Here is a 20,686-nt window from a genome sequence, read left to right on the forward strand (position 1 = left end):
ATTTGTGTTAGGGTGCTGAGAGCCAACGCCTCGTCAATCTTCAAACGCTTCGCCCTCGTTAAGACTGGATTACCAGTAGGAGGGGGCGTGACAAGTTTTGGATACTTGGTCTCAAGAGCAGGCAGACAAAGGAAACCCATTGGTGGAGTCTCCGTCTCCGTACTGAGAAAAGGCGTTCAGGTAAGACCAACGCCCCTTTGCAGCATGTATATTCAAAGAGTTTGGTTTGGTATTTTGGTAAAAATTATGAAGCCATTTCTTTTGGAACAGCATTGCAGAGTAAATGACCTATCTGAAAATAATTAGGCAAGATACTATTACTCTCACAAGCTTAACTGGCTTTAGATGTTAGAAAAATGTGCAAAATACAAGAAAACTGACCGAGCAAGAACACAAATATGTTAATGTCACTGATCTCTGGCTCCATCTTTTTTTCCAACCATTGTTGCTCTGGTTTTATCAGAAGCTTGGTGATGTAGTTTGTGTTTGTGCACACAGAATTGTGCAGGGTTATAGTTCAGCTAGGTATGATAATTTATGCTACTTTTAGCCTACTGGAACAGATAAGATTTCATAAGTGACCAGCAAGGACTAAATAATCCCAAAGCTTCCAGCTGCCAGTCAGAAGGTGGCATGATGGTGACAGTTATTTAAACTTGACCATGCTTCATTTGCAAAGAGTTCAAGTCCACTTTAAGAATAAATTAAGTCTAAGGTAAGCATGTATAGCCTTCAAGAACTTCCATTTTCTCCTGTGTAAGAATATTTTATTCACTAATATGCACTAATCCACACTTTTTGGAATCTGAAGACACTTTTGAAATTATTGAGAGTAAACAGCCAAATGGTTGCCATGGTAGACAAGCTGCAAATCATCCTTTTACCACAGTTTTTACCCCTGTAAAATTGTTGTTATCCCTTCCACCTTTTATGTTCTGAGGGGAAGATTTGCAAAACAACACCGACCAAGAAGTTGTTTTTATAACTGTGTGGTTATGTCCTAACAACCTTCTTAGAAATAAAGATTATTTTGGAGATATACTTTGCAATGCTCATTTTATCATTTAATTTCTTTTAAAAAAATAAAAACAGGACAAAGATGACTATATTATAAAGTGCACTTTCCACCCTTGTGCACTATTTTGAGAGTGCTGAACACTCTCAATGTCTTTGGGAACTAATTTATCACACAGTGGTTTTCTGTGGAGAAAAATGAAACAGTCATCAACCACCTTTTCCATTACGTCAAAGGAAACTGAGCTATTTGTGAGTTCTTAGAATTTAACACTTCTTAATAACATGCACTCAAACTATAAAAGTTATACCAATGTGCTGTGTATCATGCTTGGGCGCACTTGGCATTAAGAAGGATCAAGATAACATTATTGCTTCGATATTATTTGCACCTGTATACTGCATGACAACAGTTGCCTGAAAGACTGCAGCAAAAAATCCAAACCAATAGAAAAATAGTTTGCAGGCAACTCATGACATTTGTATTCCGAGAAACTTCCACTAAAGAAAAAGTCTTTCTCTGGAGCACCCATATGAATTGTGCTCTAGTTAGAATTGGGTGTTGTCATCAGTTTCCAGAGCTCCTACACTGAAAGAAAAATTCCCTACATTGAAAGAAAAAAAATCACCTATCTGAAGACCTGGTTATTGTATAATGAAAGGTGAGTACAAACCATTTTGAGTTAAACAAAAATATGAGATACTGTACTCTAGCTAGAATGCTTTTAAAATGTGGGAAGTTTAAGAACAACTGCATGAGCCATCAACTGGTATAATTATAGCTTATTATTGTGTAGCAAAATGTAAAAGATGATTGCTAGGAATAGTGCAATGGAAGCCAGAGAGGTAGGATAAAGAAGAAGAGCATGGAACTCCATACTTTTTTCAGGAAAGAGCCATTAACTTTTAACAAATTGCAATAGGAAAAGGTGCTTTTAGAACTTTTTCTTATTCATAGGATTATGCTAGTAGCAGATATTTTAAAGAAATATTTTTTTTTTACTAACATGAACATTTCAGTATCAGTTATTAAGTTCATGCCTTCCAGATTACAGGACGAGAGGCTTTTTTAAAGGCAAATTCTTAGAAAAAAAGGCTTTGAGATGGAAGCCATCTTAATTATGCTGCACTGTTATTGGACAACTTTTTGATTAGTGATGTAAGACAGATACTGTATTCCTGAGCAATATTCATCCATCCATGCTCTCCCTTCCCCTGCCTTCAGAGGGAGTTGCTTCTTGTTTGTGGTATGCTTTAATACTTTCTCTTTCAACACTAATAAAACATCCACCTTAGAAGAAACTAGCAGTTAATTAATTGTAACAACATTTGGTTTCTTTTGTATTTTCCTAACAGTCTTCAAGGACAATAATGTGACTTTTTATGTTTCTTTTCTGCCTTTTGTTGATAGGCCTCTCTGAGTGGTATACTAGAAGATTGCTGTTAGCAACAAATTGTGATGGGAAGCTTGCCCAGTAAGAGGAAACAGATTGCTAACCAGACAAGCCCACAACTGAACACATGGCACAGCCAGAGCTATAGCGTAAACCTGCCAGGTAGGGGTTATGCTGTGCTACCATCGTCTGAGTCTTAAAACAACACATACATACATACATACATACATACATACATACATACATACATACATACAGATTTTGCCTATGCCTGGGCCAGACTAAATTCATAGTCTCTCAATTTCTAGTCTAGTGACTTAAGCACCACACCAAAGTAGCTCTCTATAACAGCAAAAGAGGGATTTAATCGTTTATCTCCTTAGTCTATGCTTCACGATATTGATTTTGGGGGAAAGAGAAAGAAAACATCTCCAAGCAGAAAAATAGGGGAAAACATTTATAGGCTTCTGGACATCTCATTTTTGTATGCAATGATTTATTTTCATGCATAACAAAACAAGTCATGTGATTTATTACCCGAAAGGTTACAGTCACATGATATACATTATTGTTTGTGAAATTTATGTCGTGTACTGTGATCTGGTTCTGTGTGCCAGTGGAAATGGAAGTCTTTAGCACTTCCATGTTAGTTATCTAGCAGCTTTTATTAATTTTGGTTGAGAAATTCTAAATCCTTGATTGAACATGAAGCTCATTAACATAGCAGCTATAACTATTTAGTCTGCCTCACAATGCGGCAGTGAGGAACAATGTGGGACAGATGGTTCCACTGCCAGATGGATTTTCAGTTGGCCAATTTGAAGTCCTTGATGGGTCTATATCCACATGGAGGAAGTTATCTCAGGGTTCTATCCTGGCCCTAGGAAAAACTAGATGCACAGGTATGAGACAGATGATACCAGCCTTAGAAGTAGTAACTGTGAGAAAAATCTGGTAGATCACAGACTAAACATGAACCCCTAAAAGAAACTGCAGGTTTTGGCTTCATCACAGAGGTATAGTGTCAAGTTCACAGAAAGTAATAGTACTGATCTATGCTGTATTGGCCAGACTAGAATATTGTGTGCATTTCTAGTTGCCACAATACTGTATAAAAAGGATGCTAAGGAACTAGAAATAGCTCAGAGAAAAGGAACAATGATGGTAAAGAGTTTGAAAATTAAAACCTACAACAGCAGTTAAAGGAATTTGGTATTATTAAAGGTATTATTAGACTAAAGAAGAGGCTAAGGGGAGATATAACAGCTGACTTCCAATATATGAAGAAATGTCTTAGGGTAGAGGCTATAGATTTCCATAGCACCCAAAGATAAAAGGAGAATCAATGGGGCGGTACCTTAACACTAATAAATAACAGATTTGAAATAAGGAAGTACAGTATTTGCTGATTGTGAGAGCTATTGAGCAGCAGAAAAACCTGCCTTCTGAACTTGTGGATGCTCCATCACTGGGAAAAAATTTGTAAAATTTTTTGACAACCCTTTGTCTAAGATAGTATGATGATCCTGCATCGGGCAAAGATTGGACTAGATTCTACAAAGATCAATTGGTTCTCTGATTATTTTTTTTACCTTCCTTGGAATAAGGAATGTTGCAAGGGTGAAAATAATCCTGTTCCTAATACCCAGTAAATAATGACCTGAGATCAAGAGATGGTGTTTTGATAGCTTCCCCTGAATTTGTGAGGGTTGAATGAGAATTGAATAAAAGACCTTGTTGCACTTTCAGTTTACAGATAGTTTTCTTCACATCTCTAGAATTCCATCAACCCCTCCTGACCTGGGAAATGTGTGAGAAAGGCAGATTAGAATTCTCCTTAGTTCATTGCTCTTTCTTTACTACCTTACATTTAATCTTCCCCTCATTTTTTAATTTATTGACTGATCTCTAACAGTTTCTATTTGTACTTTAGAAGAGAGACTCAGTTTGGTTTAGTAGAAAAAAATCCTGAAGTAGGTCGCACGTAAAGAAGCCAGCTGGGTGACTATGAGTCATTTTCTGTGACTCTAGATTGGACAATCGGAAAACATCCTGGAAGAATGTAGTTACACTAGCTATGAAAACTGGATGGATCTGTCCATATAGTTACCAGAAGACTGACTTGAAGAACCATAATCATAAAATTTTAAAATAATGTTTTATTCAGTAGCGTTGGTAGTGACCACTTTTAAAAACAAAAGAGCCAGTTTTAGTATCATTCTTAGAGAATTAAATAATAAAATAAGTAGCAAAAATATTAATTACTGTAGTTATAGCTATTAGGATGAGTATTCATCATCAGTTGTGGTAAAATCGATGCAAAAAACAGGTGATTAGTTTTAAAATGTTTTAATTAGCAAGTAAACAGCTGAAACTGAAAGGTTGAAGTAGACAAGGTGAAGTGCCCTAGCAAGGGAATTCCACTGGTGGTGCCCGGGTATAGAGAGTACTGTCTGGCATTCTCAGTTGAGTGCTTCAGCCTGGGGGGAGGGCAGTAAGGGAAAAATCTTTCTTAGTATGAGTACATTTGTATAAAAAAGGTGGCTGTATAGAATCCTGGATTTGAATTATGTAGTGCTATGATGAAATGTTTTGTCTTGACCACAAATGAATGGAAAACAATTTGTTGTTGTAATAAAGTTGTTCAATATTGTTGGGAACTAGCTTCTATCAACACATCATTCACATTTCTACATTCTCATCTAGAGGAAGCTGTGAGATAATCTTCAAATGAGACATACAGTATGTAAAGCACTTTGCAAGAATACTTCAAATATTGAGAGGTTAAAATCACACATTGACCTGGTCAGTGTTTATTTTTTCTTTTAATCTGCAGTTGCCAATTCGCCCATAGTTGTTGCAGTCAGTGATTTTCCTTCTAGAGACACAGAGCCAGTACTAAGGATGGGGGAACAGCTGAGTTTGGTATCTGAGTGAGTATTAACAGACAAGATAATGGACAAAACACATGAGGTATTTGCATCAAGCAGTGCAGTTAACATGATGGTAGTCATCAAGAGGGATATGTCCTGGAGAGACTAGGGAGATCCCCATTGCAGGATAATTCCATATCTTCAAAACATCCATGGTGAGACCTTATTTTGTTTTTCATATCTACTTTGTATTAGCTGTCCAAATTAGTTTATTAGTTGCCGATTTTCCATTTTTTCTCTTTACATTTTATAGTATTGTATTTATGTTTAATGTTATTGATATTTAAAATTAGAAATGGCACAGTATAAGATAAAAACATTCCAGCCTCAACTTTTTGTTTTTACACATTAATATATAACTAGCCACTTCTATAGTGACAAATCTATCTAATCGACAAAACCAAAGTCAAAGTTTCATTTTGTTTCATTATTTGAGATGTCCTCTGAGCAGTTAGAAGGGCTAATTCAGCCTTTCTCAACCTGTTCTTCATTTGCATTAATATGATAATTCCCAAAATTTCCAGTTGCCCATGTGGCTGGTCAGTCTGGGGACTGTAGACCCAACACATCAAGATTAAATTAACCCTCCATCCTTCATGCTTAAAGTCTGGATACTTTGGGTGTTAGTGTAGTCCCAAGAAAAGGATAATTGCAGAGCATTTTTCTGAGGACAAAGCCTGCTCCTTGACTAGAATTTTAGGAAAAAAAAGGGAATTTCTTCAAGAAGTACAGCAGAATTTTACTTGAGGTCATGGCTTTAAGTTACATTTCTTCTCCTACAGAGAGGGTGAATGGTGTCAAGTCAAGTCAGTAGCAACTGGCCAAGAATGCTGTGTACCTAGCAACAGCATAGTTAAAATTTCACACAGGTAAGCATTGTGGTTTTTCTCTATCAGAAGTAACATCACAGAACATTAGTGGGGGGATGTTTCTCTGTATTCCAAGAGATCCTCAATCCTATAAGGAAAGTAGTTTCCCCCTTAACTTTTCACACAATCTTTTTCATAGGCAACTGACCCCTGCAGTGTTCTTGTCTTCAGGTGGCTCTATGATGGCATTGATCGAGCCAAAGCTGAGGAGTTGTTACTGTTGCCTGCAAACCAGGAAGGTTCTTTCATCATAAGAACGAGAGAAGCGAAGAAAGGTATGGATTCTACATAATATCCAAAGGAATCTCCCAGTTCTGTGTGAGGAAATATAAGGTACACCAAGTCTGTGAGCTTGGCATAGCCTACCAAGGATTAAATGTGATAACATATAATTAAGCTTTGAAATTAATAGTTTTCTTCCTCAACTAAGACATAATGCAAGTTTTAAAGATAGTAGCACAACTCTAAACATCAGAGAAAAGATCTCATTGCTTTAAAGAGAATTTAATGAAACATATACATTTCATGAATCTGAGCAGTAGGATTGAGTGGACTTGTTTCCTGTCTAAATATGTTACAGATTATTTTATTCTGATAAACAGGTTGCTACTCTTTATCAATCAGATGCACAAATCATGAATCCTGGAATTGTGTAAAACACTACCGCATTAACTGTTTGGAGAACAGCTGGCTTTATATCTCCCCCAGCCTTACCTTCCCAAGCTTGCACGAACTGGTAGACTATTATTCTGGTAATTATTTTTTTAAATTAATTAAAGGAAATTATACATTCTTTTTAGTTTCTGATCGTGTCAATCTTTCTCTCTCTCTGTATATGTGTGTGTTAAAAAAAGAGACAGAATTGCTTTACAGCATGTTGGCCACTAGGCAAAAACTTCACCCCTTTGGAAATGGCCAAAGATCTGTATTACAAAGATCACACATTCCTGTTGGTGACCAACATTTGGGAAAACCTGTTATGTCCTGTTACAATACCAACTTTTCAGAAACCTACTGTCAGAGGGAATTTTGAAGTTCATGGAGGAAGGTTGTTTTTCAGCTCTTCCTATGTGATCTCTTATTAATTTGACCTTTGCTTGTCAATAGGTTATTCAATTCTACCATTTGTTGTCTGTTATGTGTGCCCAGCCTGAGCCTCAGAATGTGTTAAGGGCCGTTTCTTGGCTATATTGTTAATTGGTTAACTCACTTGGCTGCTGTATTTTTTGGATGTTTTTAAGTGTTTTAATGGTTTTAGAATTTTAAGCCATCCAGAGTCACTTGTCTGAGATAGTTATAGAAATTTAATAAATAAATAAGATTTGTAAGAGTGTAGTGAAAAGTCTTGGTCTGGATTCTGTTCTGTGATCATGCTGTAAGAATTTTTTTTAAAGTTGGGTATTTTCATCAAGAAAATAAAGTGCATTTTTACCCAAAAGTTGAAGAAACAACATAGTGACTGTTGCACTTGGATTTTTTTCACTATAACAATAATAAAGTTGGAAGGGACCTTGAGATCTTCTAGTCCAAGGAAACCCTATACCATTTCAGACAAATGTTTGTCCAGTCTCTTCTTAAAAACTTCCAGTGTTGGAGCATTCACAGCTTTTGGAGGCAGGTTGTTCCACTGAGTAATTGTTCTGTCAGGAAATTTCTCCTTAGTTCTAGGTTGCTTCTCTTTGGTTAGTTTCCATCCATTACTTCTTGTCTTGCCTTCGGGTGCTTTGGAGAATAGCTTGACTCCGTCTTCTTTGTGGCAACCCGAGATATTGGAACACTGCTATCATGTCACCCCTCATCCTTCTCTTCATTAAACTAGACATACCCAATTCGAGTAACTGTTCTTAAATGTTTTAACCTCCAGTCCCCTAATCATCTTTGTTGCTCTTCTCTGTACTCTTTCTAGAGGCTCAACATCTTTTTTACATCATGGTGACCAAAACTGGATGCAGTATTCCAGGTGTGGCCTTACCAAGGCATTGTAAAGTGGTATTTTCACGTGATCATGATTCTATCCGTTAATGCAGCCTAGCACTGTGTTGGCTTTGACAGCTGCAGCACACTGCTGGCTCATATTGATTGTCCACTAGGATTCTCAGATCCCTCTCACACTATTATTGAACAAGGTACCACCTATACTATACCTGTGCATTTGGTTTTTCTTGCCTAAATGTAGAACCTTACTTTTTTCACCATTGAATTTCATTTTGTTAGATAGTGCTCAATATTCAAGTCTGTCAAGATCCTCCTGTATGTTAAGCCTATCTTCTGGAGTGTTGGCTACTCCTGCCAGCTTGGTGTCGTCTGCAAATTTGATGAGTTCCCCATCTATCCCCTCATCCAAATTATTGATGATGTTGAAGAGCACTGGGGCCAGAACAGAGCCCTGGGGCACCCCACTACACACGTCCCTCCATGTAGGTGCAGTTCCATTGAGAACCACACGTGGAGTATGGCCGGTCAGCCAGCTACGAATCCATCTGGTCTAACCCACATTTTTCTATCTTATCAAATGCCTTACTTAAGTCCAAATTATATCCACAGCATTCCTCTGATCCACTAATTTTGTCACCTGGTCAAAGAATGCAATAAGATTTGTCTGGCATGATCTGTTTTTGACAAACCCATGTTGGCTTTTGGTTATGACTTTGTTTGCCTCTAGGTTGCTTGATTATCTTTTCCAGAATCTTCCCAGGTATTGATAGGTCTGTAGTTTCCTGGATCCATTTCCCCCCCTTTTTTGAAGATACAATACAGTAGGCTGTCAGAAAATCTTATATATGAAAACCTATCATGTTTATTTTCTTTAATAGAAACTAGTGATGGCTTATGTTGCTGCTTGAAGAAACCGTGCTTCATCCAAGGAACTAGTTCTAGCTTGTTTCATCATCTTTCCAAACCTGTGGCAGTAAAAAAATCTGTTCTCAACTGGCAACAGATCAAGAGGTTATTTTATTTTTTATATTCAACTTATACTCAACCTTTATCAACAACTCAAATAATATGGCTGGCTGGATTGTTCAAATTATGCTAAAAAACAATGTTTTGCAAAACCACGTTTGCACAATTTAGGGATATGAGCAACCAAATAATTTCCTGAATGCTGAATAGCAACCTTAGTAATATGTATCTCATTATTTTATACATGAGACAAAACAATTCCTCAGTCCCCCTAAAGCCCATGGAAGTAAACAATCAATAGTTTTATAAAAAATTGACAGGTATTATACAGGTAAAGAAACTGAAACTCAAAACTGCTTGTTCTGGACCAGTTACAGCTTCCAATAGTCTTCAAAGGCAATCTCATGTTGTATGCATTGCAATAATCCATACAAGTACTAAGGCATGAGTGATTACAGGTAGTCCTTGGGAAACAATAGGCCATTTAGAAAAGTGACACCAACCCCCAAGTTATATACGCCTGTTTCAAAGTTATGACAGCTGCAGTGCCATTAAAGTCATTCACCCTTATGACAAACCATGGGAATGCTATAGTGCCTCCCCTTTGCCCCCCATCCCGCCCCAGCGGGACCCGAAATGCTCAGGACTGCTTTCCATGCAGCCTGGAAGCAGCAGCCATTTTCAAGTCTCTTGCTGAAATGATAGCTGCTTTCAGAGCTTTCTGCGCCAATCAGCTATCTCCTTATTGGATAGCCATCAAGAGTCTGTAAAGCTCTTCTATCTCTCTAGGTTTTGGGAAGACAATTCTTGCATAAAAGGGAGCTTCAGGACAAGCTTTCCAAGTTTTCTTTTGCTTAACTCCTCCCTCCCTTGCCCCTCCCCCCAAAAGCCACATTGCTTCAATAAAAAAACAAAAAAACCTGAGGGACAGATTTGTTGATAAACCCCTCATCCCCGTTAAGTTTATAGAAATGTTGATAGGGGTCAGACAAATTGTGGAATTTGGATTCACACTGGAACTTCCCTTCCCAAGATGACCAGGACAGGGTTAAAGAGGTGCTTTCAAAAAGAAAAATGTTTTTTCCTCTATAGCGGTGTTTCTCAACCTTGACAATTTTAAGGCATGTGGACTTCAACTCCCAGAATTCCACAGCCAGCATTGCTGGCTGTGGAATTCTGGGAGTTGAAGTCCACATGCCTTAAAATTGTCAGGGTTGAGAAACACTGGTCTATAGTGAGCTGGAGCTGTAGTTTGATGGTCCTGCAGCAGTAAATATACGGAACACAATTGGCCTTATATACTATTCTGAAGAAATTGTATTCAGCAGGATGTGAGATTTTTGAAGATGGGATCAAGTTACTTCACCATGGCTGGATTCTCATCACTTTCTCAGATGAAAAATTTATATCTCAAGCAGAGATTTTTTTAAAAAAAAAATGTATGACTTGTCAGTTTTAACATTTCACATTGCCAACAAAAGCAAATATGGATAGAATATCCCCAACAATCTCCAAACTATTTCAAACACCTTGATTCTGGAAAGACAGTCTGACAAATTTTATGATACCAAATCATTGTTATTGATAAAATATATAAAGCTATCTTTTTAGCTTTTAAGAGCCGTGGTGGCATAGTGGTTGGAATGCAGTACTGCAGGCTAACTCACTGCTAACTCCAGGAGTTCGATTCTCACCGGCTCAAGGTTGACTCAGCCGTCCATCTTTCTGAGGTCAATAAAATGAGGACTCAGATTGTTGGGGACCATATGCTGACTCTGTAAACCACTTAGAGAGGGCTGTAAAGCACTATGAAGCAGTATATAAATGTAAGTGCTATAGCTATCTTGCTTTCTAATATACTGAATCTTTCATTTAGACCTTAACTCAGCAGATGCAAGGACATTATTTTATGTTTTAGCACTCCTTCGATTATTGCCCTGGCACTGGCAAATTGAGAGACTATGATTGACTCAATCTCTCAAGGAGCTTTTGCAGCTGAAGGTGGCTTGAAGTCAAATCTCCTGGGTTCTAATTCTACAATTTACCAGTACTCCACACTGGTTCTATATCGTTTTAAAAATAATCCATGAGACAAATTGTTTCTTTGCAACTCCAGAATCCTCAGCTGTAACAAGCATAAACCACTGCAGCAAGGAATATTGCCTCTGTCACTACAAGGAAGAATCCATGCCATTAGCAAAATCCAGTACATTAGCCATGTACTGAAGCAGAATATGCTGATAGTATTTGCGTGTTCTTATTACAAGCATCATACATTATTTGAAACAAAATAAAAACAAAGCCATTATTATTTTAGCAATGTTGTTCAGAAATGTTTTCTTCCATCTAGCTCAGACTTGTTGTCAGAAGAACCACTAACAGAAGACTCACCTATCAGTCTTGGCTTGCGAGAAGCAGTTACTACTTACCTGTTTATGACTGATGACGTGTCATTACAGGGCTCATCAAACAGAAAAGGAAAGCAAACCAAAGCTGTATAAAGCTAATATTGGAAGTATTTCTGGAATATTAAACTTGAACACAAGATCTGTATTTTTATCAGGTTGATTCAAGGTGGTTATCCTTAAATCAGTGTTATCATAGTTAACTTTTCATCTTTTTCAAGAAGCTTGGCTCATTCAAATATTGTGTGTGTGTGTGTAGTATATTTATATGTATTTTCCCTACAGGTTTTGCACTTGGTAATTCATAACTGATTAGTAATGCAAAAGCTGAATAAACCAAATAATTGTTTCACCAGGCTGCAATGGATATTAATGTCAACAGTTCAAGAAACAAAGGAAAGCAAGGAAAAATGCTTTCTCTGATCTGAGAGAAAGAATAGTAGGAATGGAGCTACCAAAAGTAGAATGGAAATGCAAGTGTTCTATATACAGTATCCACAAATGGCATATAAAAGGCACATACAAACCTATGGCAGTTTCTGGCCACATGCATAAACTGCATAGTTTGCTTAATGAAGCCACAATACATTGATTTTATGTTAAAACTAAACAAGCCAAACATGTTCACCACCTTGAGTTATTTCTAAAAATAATAAAGGAGGAATACAAGTAAAATTTAAAAAATAAATTATAATGGAGTCATTGATGATGTCTGAGCTTGGTTGTTTGCTTGCAAATGTTTCATTACCTGATTAGCACTGACCTTAAGTTGGGTAATGAAATGTCTACAAGCAAACAACAGAGAGCACCAAGAAATATATAAGTTACATATATTCTTTTATATTGTAAGTCATTATAGCTTGAACAATCAGGAAATCAGTCCAAAGCCCACAATAGTTACTCTTAGTATTGAACTTGTCTAGCTCCTAGTTTCCTACACAGATTTCACGAATATACAACCTCTGATCTTCCAGATGTTAAATGATAAACTTTTCAGTATCCCTAAGCACTGGCCATGCTAATTAGAATTTTTATCAGTTACAATTTGTAAAACTTTGAAAGTTACATATGTCTAGCCCCTGCCCTATAGTTTTAGGATTACCTTCAACATTAAAGGGATAAAGCTAGAAATATGTTATTGAAGTCTTAACAAAATGCACTTGTTTACAGTTAAAAGATAAGAGAAATATTTTTTTCAGGGATATCTTGTTATTTAGAAAACTCCCCATAATGTTATTGTGAGACAATTGTATGTCATTTAACAATCACAAACTTTATTCCAATTTATTACAGCAAAATAATTTTTATCTGCTGTACAGTTGCTGTACTTACAACCTATACGAGCTAAATAATTGGAGACAAATTATTCCCTGAAATTAGTCTTGGAATAAAGTCTCTGTCAGAATGCAAAATAGTGGACTGTTTTTAAATGAGATAAGCTGGTCAGAAAACTGTTACTTCTATGACAAACACTAGATAACTGAAATCTACATAATTCTGCAGCATATAAACATTACGGATTTTATTCATAATTACCAATTTGTACACTAAACAGGTCTTCAACTCACAAATGTGCTTTAATTTAAACTTTGGTGGTGTCAAAAACAACTCCAATATCAAGGTAGGAAAAGTCCAACATTCAGAACACCCAATGCAAAAATATCCTATTCTGTCCACCTCAAAGTAATTTCTTGTCCCAGATGTTATCTAACAAAAAAGAAGTAGTGATGGAAATATGATCTCCAGGCAAATGATATTCTTAAACATATAAAATAGTTACAATACACCAATGTTCAAAAAGCTACTATATAACGTAGCTTCGATGTAAGCAGCATTTCTTCACTTTGATCTCACAAATAATGCTAGTAAGGAAACTAAAAATAAAAGTACAAAAAGGGGTTTCAAAAACATTGTTTAACATAATGTCCCATTGCCTTTGGGAACAGTACCTCATGCATAGACCTTGACTCTTTGTTATACACAAATATAAAATTAACTGATTCCCAAAACCACACTTTACAAGTATCTACAATGAAACATTTATAATATTGAAAAGATTATGTTTCAAACTATAACCGGAATGGCAATTATTAACAGTAGGGAAGAAAACAATACCATGACCATCATTGGCCATGGCTAGATCTGAATCTACAGCACGCCCTTCCTTGTGTAGACACTTTTATACCCTGCACTCAGGATATGTCATCAGTACTAGGTCATGGGAGGCACAGCATGGCCAGATTTAGAAATTCAAGAATGCACAGAAGCTCAACATAAATGGGTGTCCCAGTACCATGAGAATCATGCTACAATGACATGATAAATATGGGAAATGATAATTTACTAAGAAAAGAAGTGCAACCAAATTGGGACCTTCTACTACATCTATTTAAAATAGTAGATTAGTTTCAGGTCATATATGCAAACCTCTTGTAACAGTTTACTATAAAAGTAGACATTCATACTTGCTAGGCATGAAAATAATATTTTCTATTGATTAAATACTGTAGTTATGCATAAACTATTAGGATAAAGTATGAGTTTCTGACACATTCAGTCACTTAAATAAACTAGGTAGAATGTTAACTACAGCCTTGGATTGCTAATTATTTTTTGGCTCTTAAAACTTTGTTCTCCAGTGGCACAATTTTGTCAGTATATATATGCAAAGAACATTAATGGTTATTTCAACTTGATACAAGGAATGAAAAAAATCCTTTGCCAACTTGCTCCTACCTTTTGAAGACAAGAATAAATCCCTTTCCATAATGTTAAAAAATGCCTAGCAAAGACCAACTGAACAAAAGATAAGGGCAATCTCTTTACTTTTATGAAGAGTAACCCTTGCCCCTAAATAATTCCCTGAAGTCAGTTTTGTGTCCCATGCAACAAGCATGCTATTCCATTAAAATAGAGAGTGCTCAACATACGACAGGCTCCAGCCATCCAGCAGAAATTTCGTATCATGTTGAACAGCAAAGTGCTATTTGTTGTACTTTGCCCAAGTCTGTGAGAAGTTGTTTTATACAATGCTTCAGTTGAGGAAGTCTTGCTAACGGTTCGGGTGGCTCCAGCTCCCCAGTATAATCCAACCAACTCTCTAAAACTGTAAAAGAGAAGATACATAACAATTACAAAGGCCTAAGGTACTGATGGCTAAATTTAAGTAGATCTGTATTAGCTATAAAGAATTTTAGTGGGATAGTGTAATCTTTCCTTTAAAGAAATCAATTTTTCAGGTGCTTTTTAATAAAATATATGAACTATCAAGCAATTCAAAATAGCAAGAAGTTCCTCCCTTAAAGGTTTGCTTCTTGATTTTCTAGCTATAACTAGGTAAACGAAGGCATATAGTTGAAAGAATACAGATGTGGTTTAACAGTTATTACTTATTTTGTTGTTTTTCATTTCAAGTATTTAGTGGCATATAGTTTTCAAGCTATACTTGGAACTACATCAATTTACTTTAACTGTATTTTCAGATATACCAAGCCTCTGTTTAGTAGAAATACCATAATCAATCAGTCTATCAATCAATCAGAGAAACCAACTGAGAAATCACAAGAAAAGTACTGCCAGTAAAGGATATGAAATCAAAGATATCCCATATTGTTAATAATAATAATAAGGTTGGAAGGGACCTTGGAGGTCATCCATCAAAAACTACTATAAAATCCAAGTCATGTCACTGCCACATATCTTTGGGATGCGTGTGAGACACTGTAGTGCTTTAAGACAGCAATCTTGAAATCAGGGAATTGAGAGAATGAAGCTATCTGGGTGGCTTTGGGCCAATTACTTTATTTCAGACCTAGTGATGGTATGACTGACGATAAAGCACATAAGCATCAGTTACAGGTAGTCCTCTATCTATGACCAGATTAGCTCAAAATTTCTGTTGTTAAATGAGGCAGTTGTTAAGTGCATTTTGCCCCATTTTATGGCCTTTCATGCAACAGTTAAGTGAATCCATGCAGTTGTTAAGTTTAATAACATGGCTGTTAAGTGAATCTGACTTCACCACTGACTTTCCTTGTCAGAAAGTCACACAGGGTGATCGTATGATCCCAGGACACTGCAACCGTCATACATATGAGTCAGTTGCCAAACGTCTGAATTTTGATCACATGACTATGGGGACACTGCAATGGGGGTACCTGTGAAAAATGGTCATGTCATTTTTTTCAGTGCTGTTGTAACTTTGAACAATCACTAAGTGAAAGGTTGTAAGTTGAGGACTACCTGTAATGATCACAGCAGTTCTACAATCTGTGAATAGTTCCTATTAAATTTAAGGCTTAAATTTTCTTTGAAGCACTACAAATTTAATTTACATCATAATAAAGCAAACAGCTGTATTTCAGAGAGGTTTAGTTGCTATTCAATGTAGGCAACTTTCTTCAATACCTATCATCAATTTTATTTGGCAGCTCATCATCAATGTGCCTTTTCTGCTGTAGCCCCCACTTCATGGAACATCCTCCCTCCCCCACACAGAGGCTGGCCTTCTCTGTTTTAGCTTTCTGGAGGTCCTTCAAGACATGTTTTTTAGCAAGCTTCAGAACTGGCAAAATAGTGGGATGCCTCCTGAGTAATTAACAACTCCTTTTTGCTTTATTTCCTTTTATTCTGGGTTGTTTTTTATATTAATATTAATTCACTTGATTGTTAGATGGCCAGCTATATAAATATGATGAATGTGAATGAGAATGCCTCTTTTAGTTACAAAAGCTAGAGAGCTATTTCAGTATGGAAAACTGCAGTTAAATTTAAGGGAATATTATATATGATAGAAGTCTACCTGGAATCAGCTCCGTTTTAAAAGATTTAACCTGATCCACTTTAGAGGACTTGTAGCAGCCTGCATACTAATAGTTTCTTCCAACCTATTGTAATATTTGAAAAGCATCCTGTGGTGACCAATGAGGAACTTTTTTAAAATTTTAAGCAATTTTGAATACATAAAAGACTAGATAATGAACTCTGGATAGATCACCAGAAAGACATAAGAGAAAACACTGGCCCTTTCAGGAAGATTCTAAACTCAGTTTGCCAACCAATATAATTATGAACCTATATTAAACAGATTTAATGTAAGAAATAGAACACAAGAAAAAAATAATTGAACAGACCTTACAAACTCTTAACATTTGTAGCAGAAAAAAGCCATTACCATCTAATTCCTTTTCAATTAAATCCATCCTGTGAGTAACTTCATCTTGCAGGGACTCAACGTGGGTTAAAAGGTTAAGCTGCCACTGCAGCTGGGAATTCATAATTCCATCTTTGTCTTTTTCAAGCAATTTTACTTCAGTATCTTCTTCTGATGTAATTTTTTCTCTTACCTAGAAAAATGCACATGTTAACATTTCTTATAAACAGTGAATAATTTTAAAGAAAAACTGTTCAAGAGATTATATATGAAGAGCTGTGGTGGCGCAGTGGTTAGAATGCAGTATTGCAGGCTAACTCTGCCCACAGCCAGGATCTTCCATCCTTCCAAGGTAGGTAAAATAAGGACCCAGATTGTTGGGGGCAATATGCTGACATTGTAAACTGCTCAGAGGGCTATAAAGCAATGTGAAGCGGTATATAAGTCTAAGTGATGTCGATATATATGCTTAATTCCTAATATTTTTGGTTCAAAAGATTAAATGATAATGCTTGCCTGTGAATGAAGTACAAATTAATAAATCTAATATATTATAGTTAAGTTATAAATATACACATACATGTACTATACATATGCAAACATAGTTATACTAGACATACTAGATGTATACTAGATGTATATCTAGTACTATACTAGATGTCTGCATCACAGACATTCTCTGAAAATCAGCAAGTTCCAAAGAATAGCTAGTTATAATGCCTTGGTAAGGCCACACTTGGAATACTGCATCCAGTTTTGGTCACCATGATGTAAAAGAGATGTTGAGCCTCTAGAAAGAGTACAGAGAAGAGCAACAAAGATGATTAGGGGACTGGGGGATAAAACATACAAGGAACGGTTGCTCACACACTCTCTCACACACTCTCTCTCTCACACTCTCTCTCTCCCTCTCTCCTTAGCTACATAAATCCAACTAAAGTAATCATCATCACAACAGCATAGGAATTCTAACTTTCCATCTGTAGTGTTAAACACTAGAAAGGGTCCAGTAAAACATACCTTAGAGTAGTTATGTTTTGATTCATTTTCCAACTTGCATATTTCTCTGTCCAGTTCCCATCCTAATCTCTCCACTACGGCATCATCTCCATTTTCTCTTATCCTATTAACACCATCATCAATGTCCGAATTTCTGGTTTCTACAACAAGTCTCTGTTCTATAGCAGGATAGTAAGCTCGAGGTTTTTGGTAACAATGCTCACTAGTGATATAAGATTCCTCTACAAAAGGAATGGTTGGAGGTTTCTCAACTGTTCCATTAAAAGTTCTATAACTTGTGGTCTCCTCTTTGCAACTGTTTTCTTCAATGTGAATGAGTCTAGTGGTATGAGATTTTTCTTCTATTTTGAGATGCTTCCAAGGCTGACACCAAAGTTTCAAGTCAGGATGTTCCTTGCTTCTGTTAAAAAGATACATGGAAGTTACACTGAAAACTTTTATTAGAATTCAGCTTATAACTTTTATCTTCTAAACTCATCTGAAATAGCTGGAAATGAGCCAACATGAACTTTCTATCAGATTTCAGAAAAGTCAGGATAGTATTAATGCTTGGCATGTGCATATTAGAAATGTCTTACTATTTATCAGCTTAAACTTAAACTTAACTTAACCAGAATAAGTAAAACAAGTAAAAACATCATCTGACATAAATGAGCCTATCTGAATTTAATGTCAACTCTTAACATAGTTCTTCAGTGATTCCATTGATACGTTCAATAAAAGCAGATTCTTAAAAATCATACAGTGAGTGTTTAGAACACTGTAAAATGGAAGACAAATCTTCATACTGGCTTCAAAGAAAAGATGTACAAGTTCAAGCATGACAACGTCAATAAAGGTTTAATTCACGGCCTCTTGTAAGGAGTTTCCGAGGGATATGTACCATTCTTCTTTTCGATGGGATACTTAAAGCTCTGTCATTGTCTAATAAAATTTGTAGGGAAGTTAGTAATCACTGAGGATGAAGTCAATAAAGTGTATTTATGTCGGTAAAAGTTTACAACGTTTGTTTCAAAGTAAGCACAGTGGTAAAGAGGAGGAGCAGATGGGGGGGAGTAGACATTTTAAAATGTAGGGAACTGTACTAGCTTGCTATTTCTTATCAGTATTACTCGATATAACAACAAATCATTATCCATCTAAAGTTTGGTTAATCAGAACTATTGCTGATTCTACTTATGGCCTGAAGCTAGTTTGTTCCAACTATTTGGGTTTGGGTACAGATGGTGTATTTTTCTACTGATATGCTAAATGAAAACAAAAGGTATTCAAGGTCAAGTTGGACCATAAGAGGGGAAGTGCTGTAAAAATGGTTTAATATTATCCTGAACCAACTTAATAAGCATACCAATATCTAAATGTTAGGATATACAATAGCTTTATGAAATTCGATTATATTTAATTCTTTGAATTGTATCACTATAATTTAAGCAAATACATCCAAATATAGCTTACTGCAAGATGCTCATCTTCAACTGAAGTCCATGTAGCACTTCTATCACTTTTTGTACATCGCCAAGAAGCTGGTGCGTAGCTACTATTTTCTTAGCATTTTGATGGGAATAGTTTTCTCCCAAAAATGCTAAACCATGCATGTGGCCTTTGCATAACCATTCCTTTTCATACCAATACTTCAAACTGGATCGCTTGCCTAAAGCAACAACGGGGAAGTAAATTAAAAATAATAAAAGCAAATAAATGCTCATTATTAGCCAAATTCTAATCTGCCACTATTTTCACTTTTAAAATAAACAGCAAAAATTTGGCATATTGATTTGGCTTGGAAATTCAACCTCCAAATCTGAAAAAACTTTCAATAATAATAAAAGCTACAACAAACTACATTTTAATAATAATCTTTTGAGTAAATTAGTTAAAAAAAAGTAAAATTATGAGTTTTAAATTTTAATTAAAAAAGCACAATAACATAAATGCTATTATTCCTTCTCTCCCAGACCATGATTCCTAATTCTGTCATTTCTAACTTAGAGAACTGAAGATACTTTTAATCAAGTTTCAGGCACAAACAGGAAAACATTAGGAATAATACACAAATCCTTTAAAATAGAGTTTCTTTTTATACTACTATATAGTGGTGTGTAAAAATTTGTGAAGACTTTTGAATTTTCAATATTTTTGCATAAATATTGATCTGTTCTTCATACAAGTCCAAAACTAGTTAAAGAGAATCTTACATCAATGAGTCAAAAAACTATATTGAATTATTGAAGAAAATGTATGGAGAACAGATCACATTTTAGATCACTTTTATGCAGAAATATTAAAAATTCAACAAGGATGAGCCCATAGTAGCAGTTTCCTCTTTGCCAGGACTGTAATAGGGGATTTGGCAGCTGTCTAAATTCAATTTTTACTAATTAAACAAGAAAATTCACTTTTTCAACTTAAAAGAAAAATATTAATGCTATGTAGACTCAAAATCAGTAAATTTCAAAAATTATTTAATATATTAGCAGTTTAGCATATTCACTATAATGGCTATTACAGTAAATTAAACAATTTGCTATCAAATATTTGAAAAATTAAGGTATGCTGACAAATAATCAAAAAGCAGTACAATAATACATAAAATAATATAATTATTACATACTATTAGAAGACTCTGCAACTTTAGAAATCTTTGTACCTGGAGGATCTTGACAAACATAACACGTATATTTCTCAGGTACATTTTCTTCTAATAAACCCATACAAACTCCATGCTGCCAACAGAGACATTCTTCACACTGTTAAATATTAGACAGAATTAGATTCAACAGATAAGCACAACTATCTGGCTGTTTCATAAGCTAAGCAAGAGATTTAGACTGTTTCAAACTCTTTCTATAACATTGGGGCAAGTCAAGGTATGGTCATTCTGGGTATATCTGCACCATATTCCATCCTATTGTTACCATCTCTGAAGCAAAACAAACAGGTACATTTAGGCTGTAGACAGTAAAGGGCTTGACTGCTTCTTCAACTTGGGAAAATCTGA

The 20,686-nt window shown here is 35.8% G+C and overlaps 2 protein-coding genes across 2 annotated transcripts in view; one reads left to right on the forward strand and one right to left on the reverse strand.

Annotated features, from left to right (window-relative positions):
- Positions 1-5,294: 5,294 nt before the first annotated feature.
- Positions 5,295-11,766, forward strand: SLA2 (Src like adaptor 2). The gene is made up of 7 exons (XM_029284058.1): positions 5,295-5,341; positions 6,124-6,210; positions 6,382-6,485; positions 6,813-6,962; positions 9,024-9,156; positions 11,462-11,674; positions 11,705-11,766. Exons 1-6 carry the CDS (start codon positions 5,313-5,315, stop codon positions 11,610-11,612), a joined length of 654 nt encoding a protein of 217 aa, XP_029139891.1. The 5' UTR covers positions 5,295-5,312; the 3' UTR covers positions 11,613-11,674; positions 11,705-11,766.
- Positions 11,767-12,776: 1,010 nt separating this feature from the next.
- PHF20 (PHD finger protein 20) overlaps positions 12,777-20,686 on the reverse strand; it is a 44,161-nt gene continuing 36,251 nt past the window's right edge. The window contains exons 17-19 of the mRNA XM_015815554.2: positions 17,689-18,088; positions 16,690-16,861; positions 12,777-14,622 (exon numbers count right to left, since the gene is read on the reverse strand). Coding sequence (XP_015671040.1) covers positions 14,480-14,622; positions 16,690-16,861; positions 17,689-18,088 — 715 coding nt within the window. The 3' untranslated portion in view covers positions 12,777-14,479. The remainder of the gene's footprint in view (positions 14,623-16,689; positions 16,862-17,688; positions 18,089-20,686) is intronic.

The sequence above is a fragment of the Protobothrops mucrosquamatus genome, unplaced genomic scaffold, assembly GCF_001527695.2.
Source record: "Protobothrops mucrosquamatus isolate PMUCROS unplaced genomic scaffold, P.Mucros_1.0 scaffold351, whole genome shotgun sequence".
Classification (NCBI taxonomy): Eukaryota; Metazoa; Chordata; class Lepidosauria; order Squamata; family Viperidae; genus Protobothrops; species Protobothrops mucrosquamatus.

What these genes read in the sequence shown, in the direction of transcription:
- SLA2 (XM_029284058.1), top strand. Translation starts at nt 5,313, where the DNA reads ATGGGGGAACAGCTGAGTTTGGTATCTGA. An exon ending in ATAGTTAAAATTTCACACAG is followed by an intron (nt 6,211 to 6,381) that starts GTAAGCATTGTG and finishes TCTTGTCTTCAG; the next exon opens with GTGGCTCTATGATGGCATTG. An exon ending in ACTGGTAGACTATTATTCTG is followed by an intron (nt 6,963 to 9,023) that starts GTAATTATTTTT and finishes TTTCTTTAATAG; the next exon opens with AAACTAGTGATGGCTTATGT.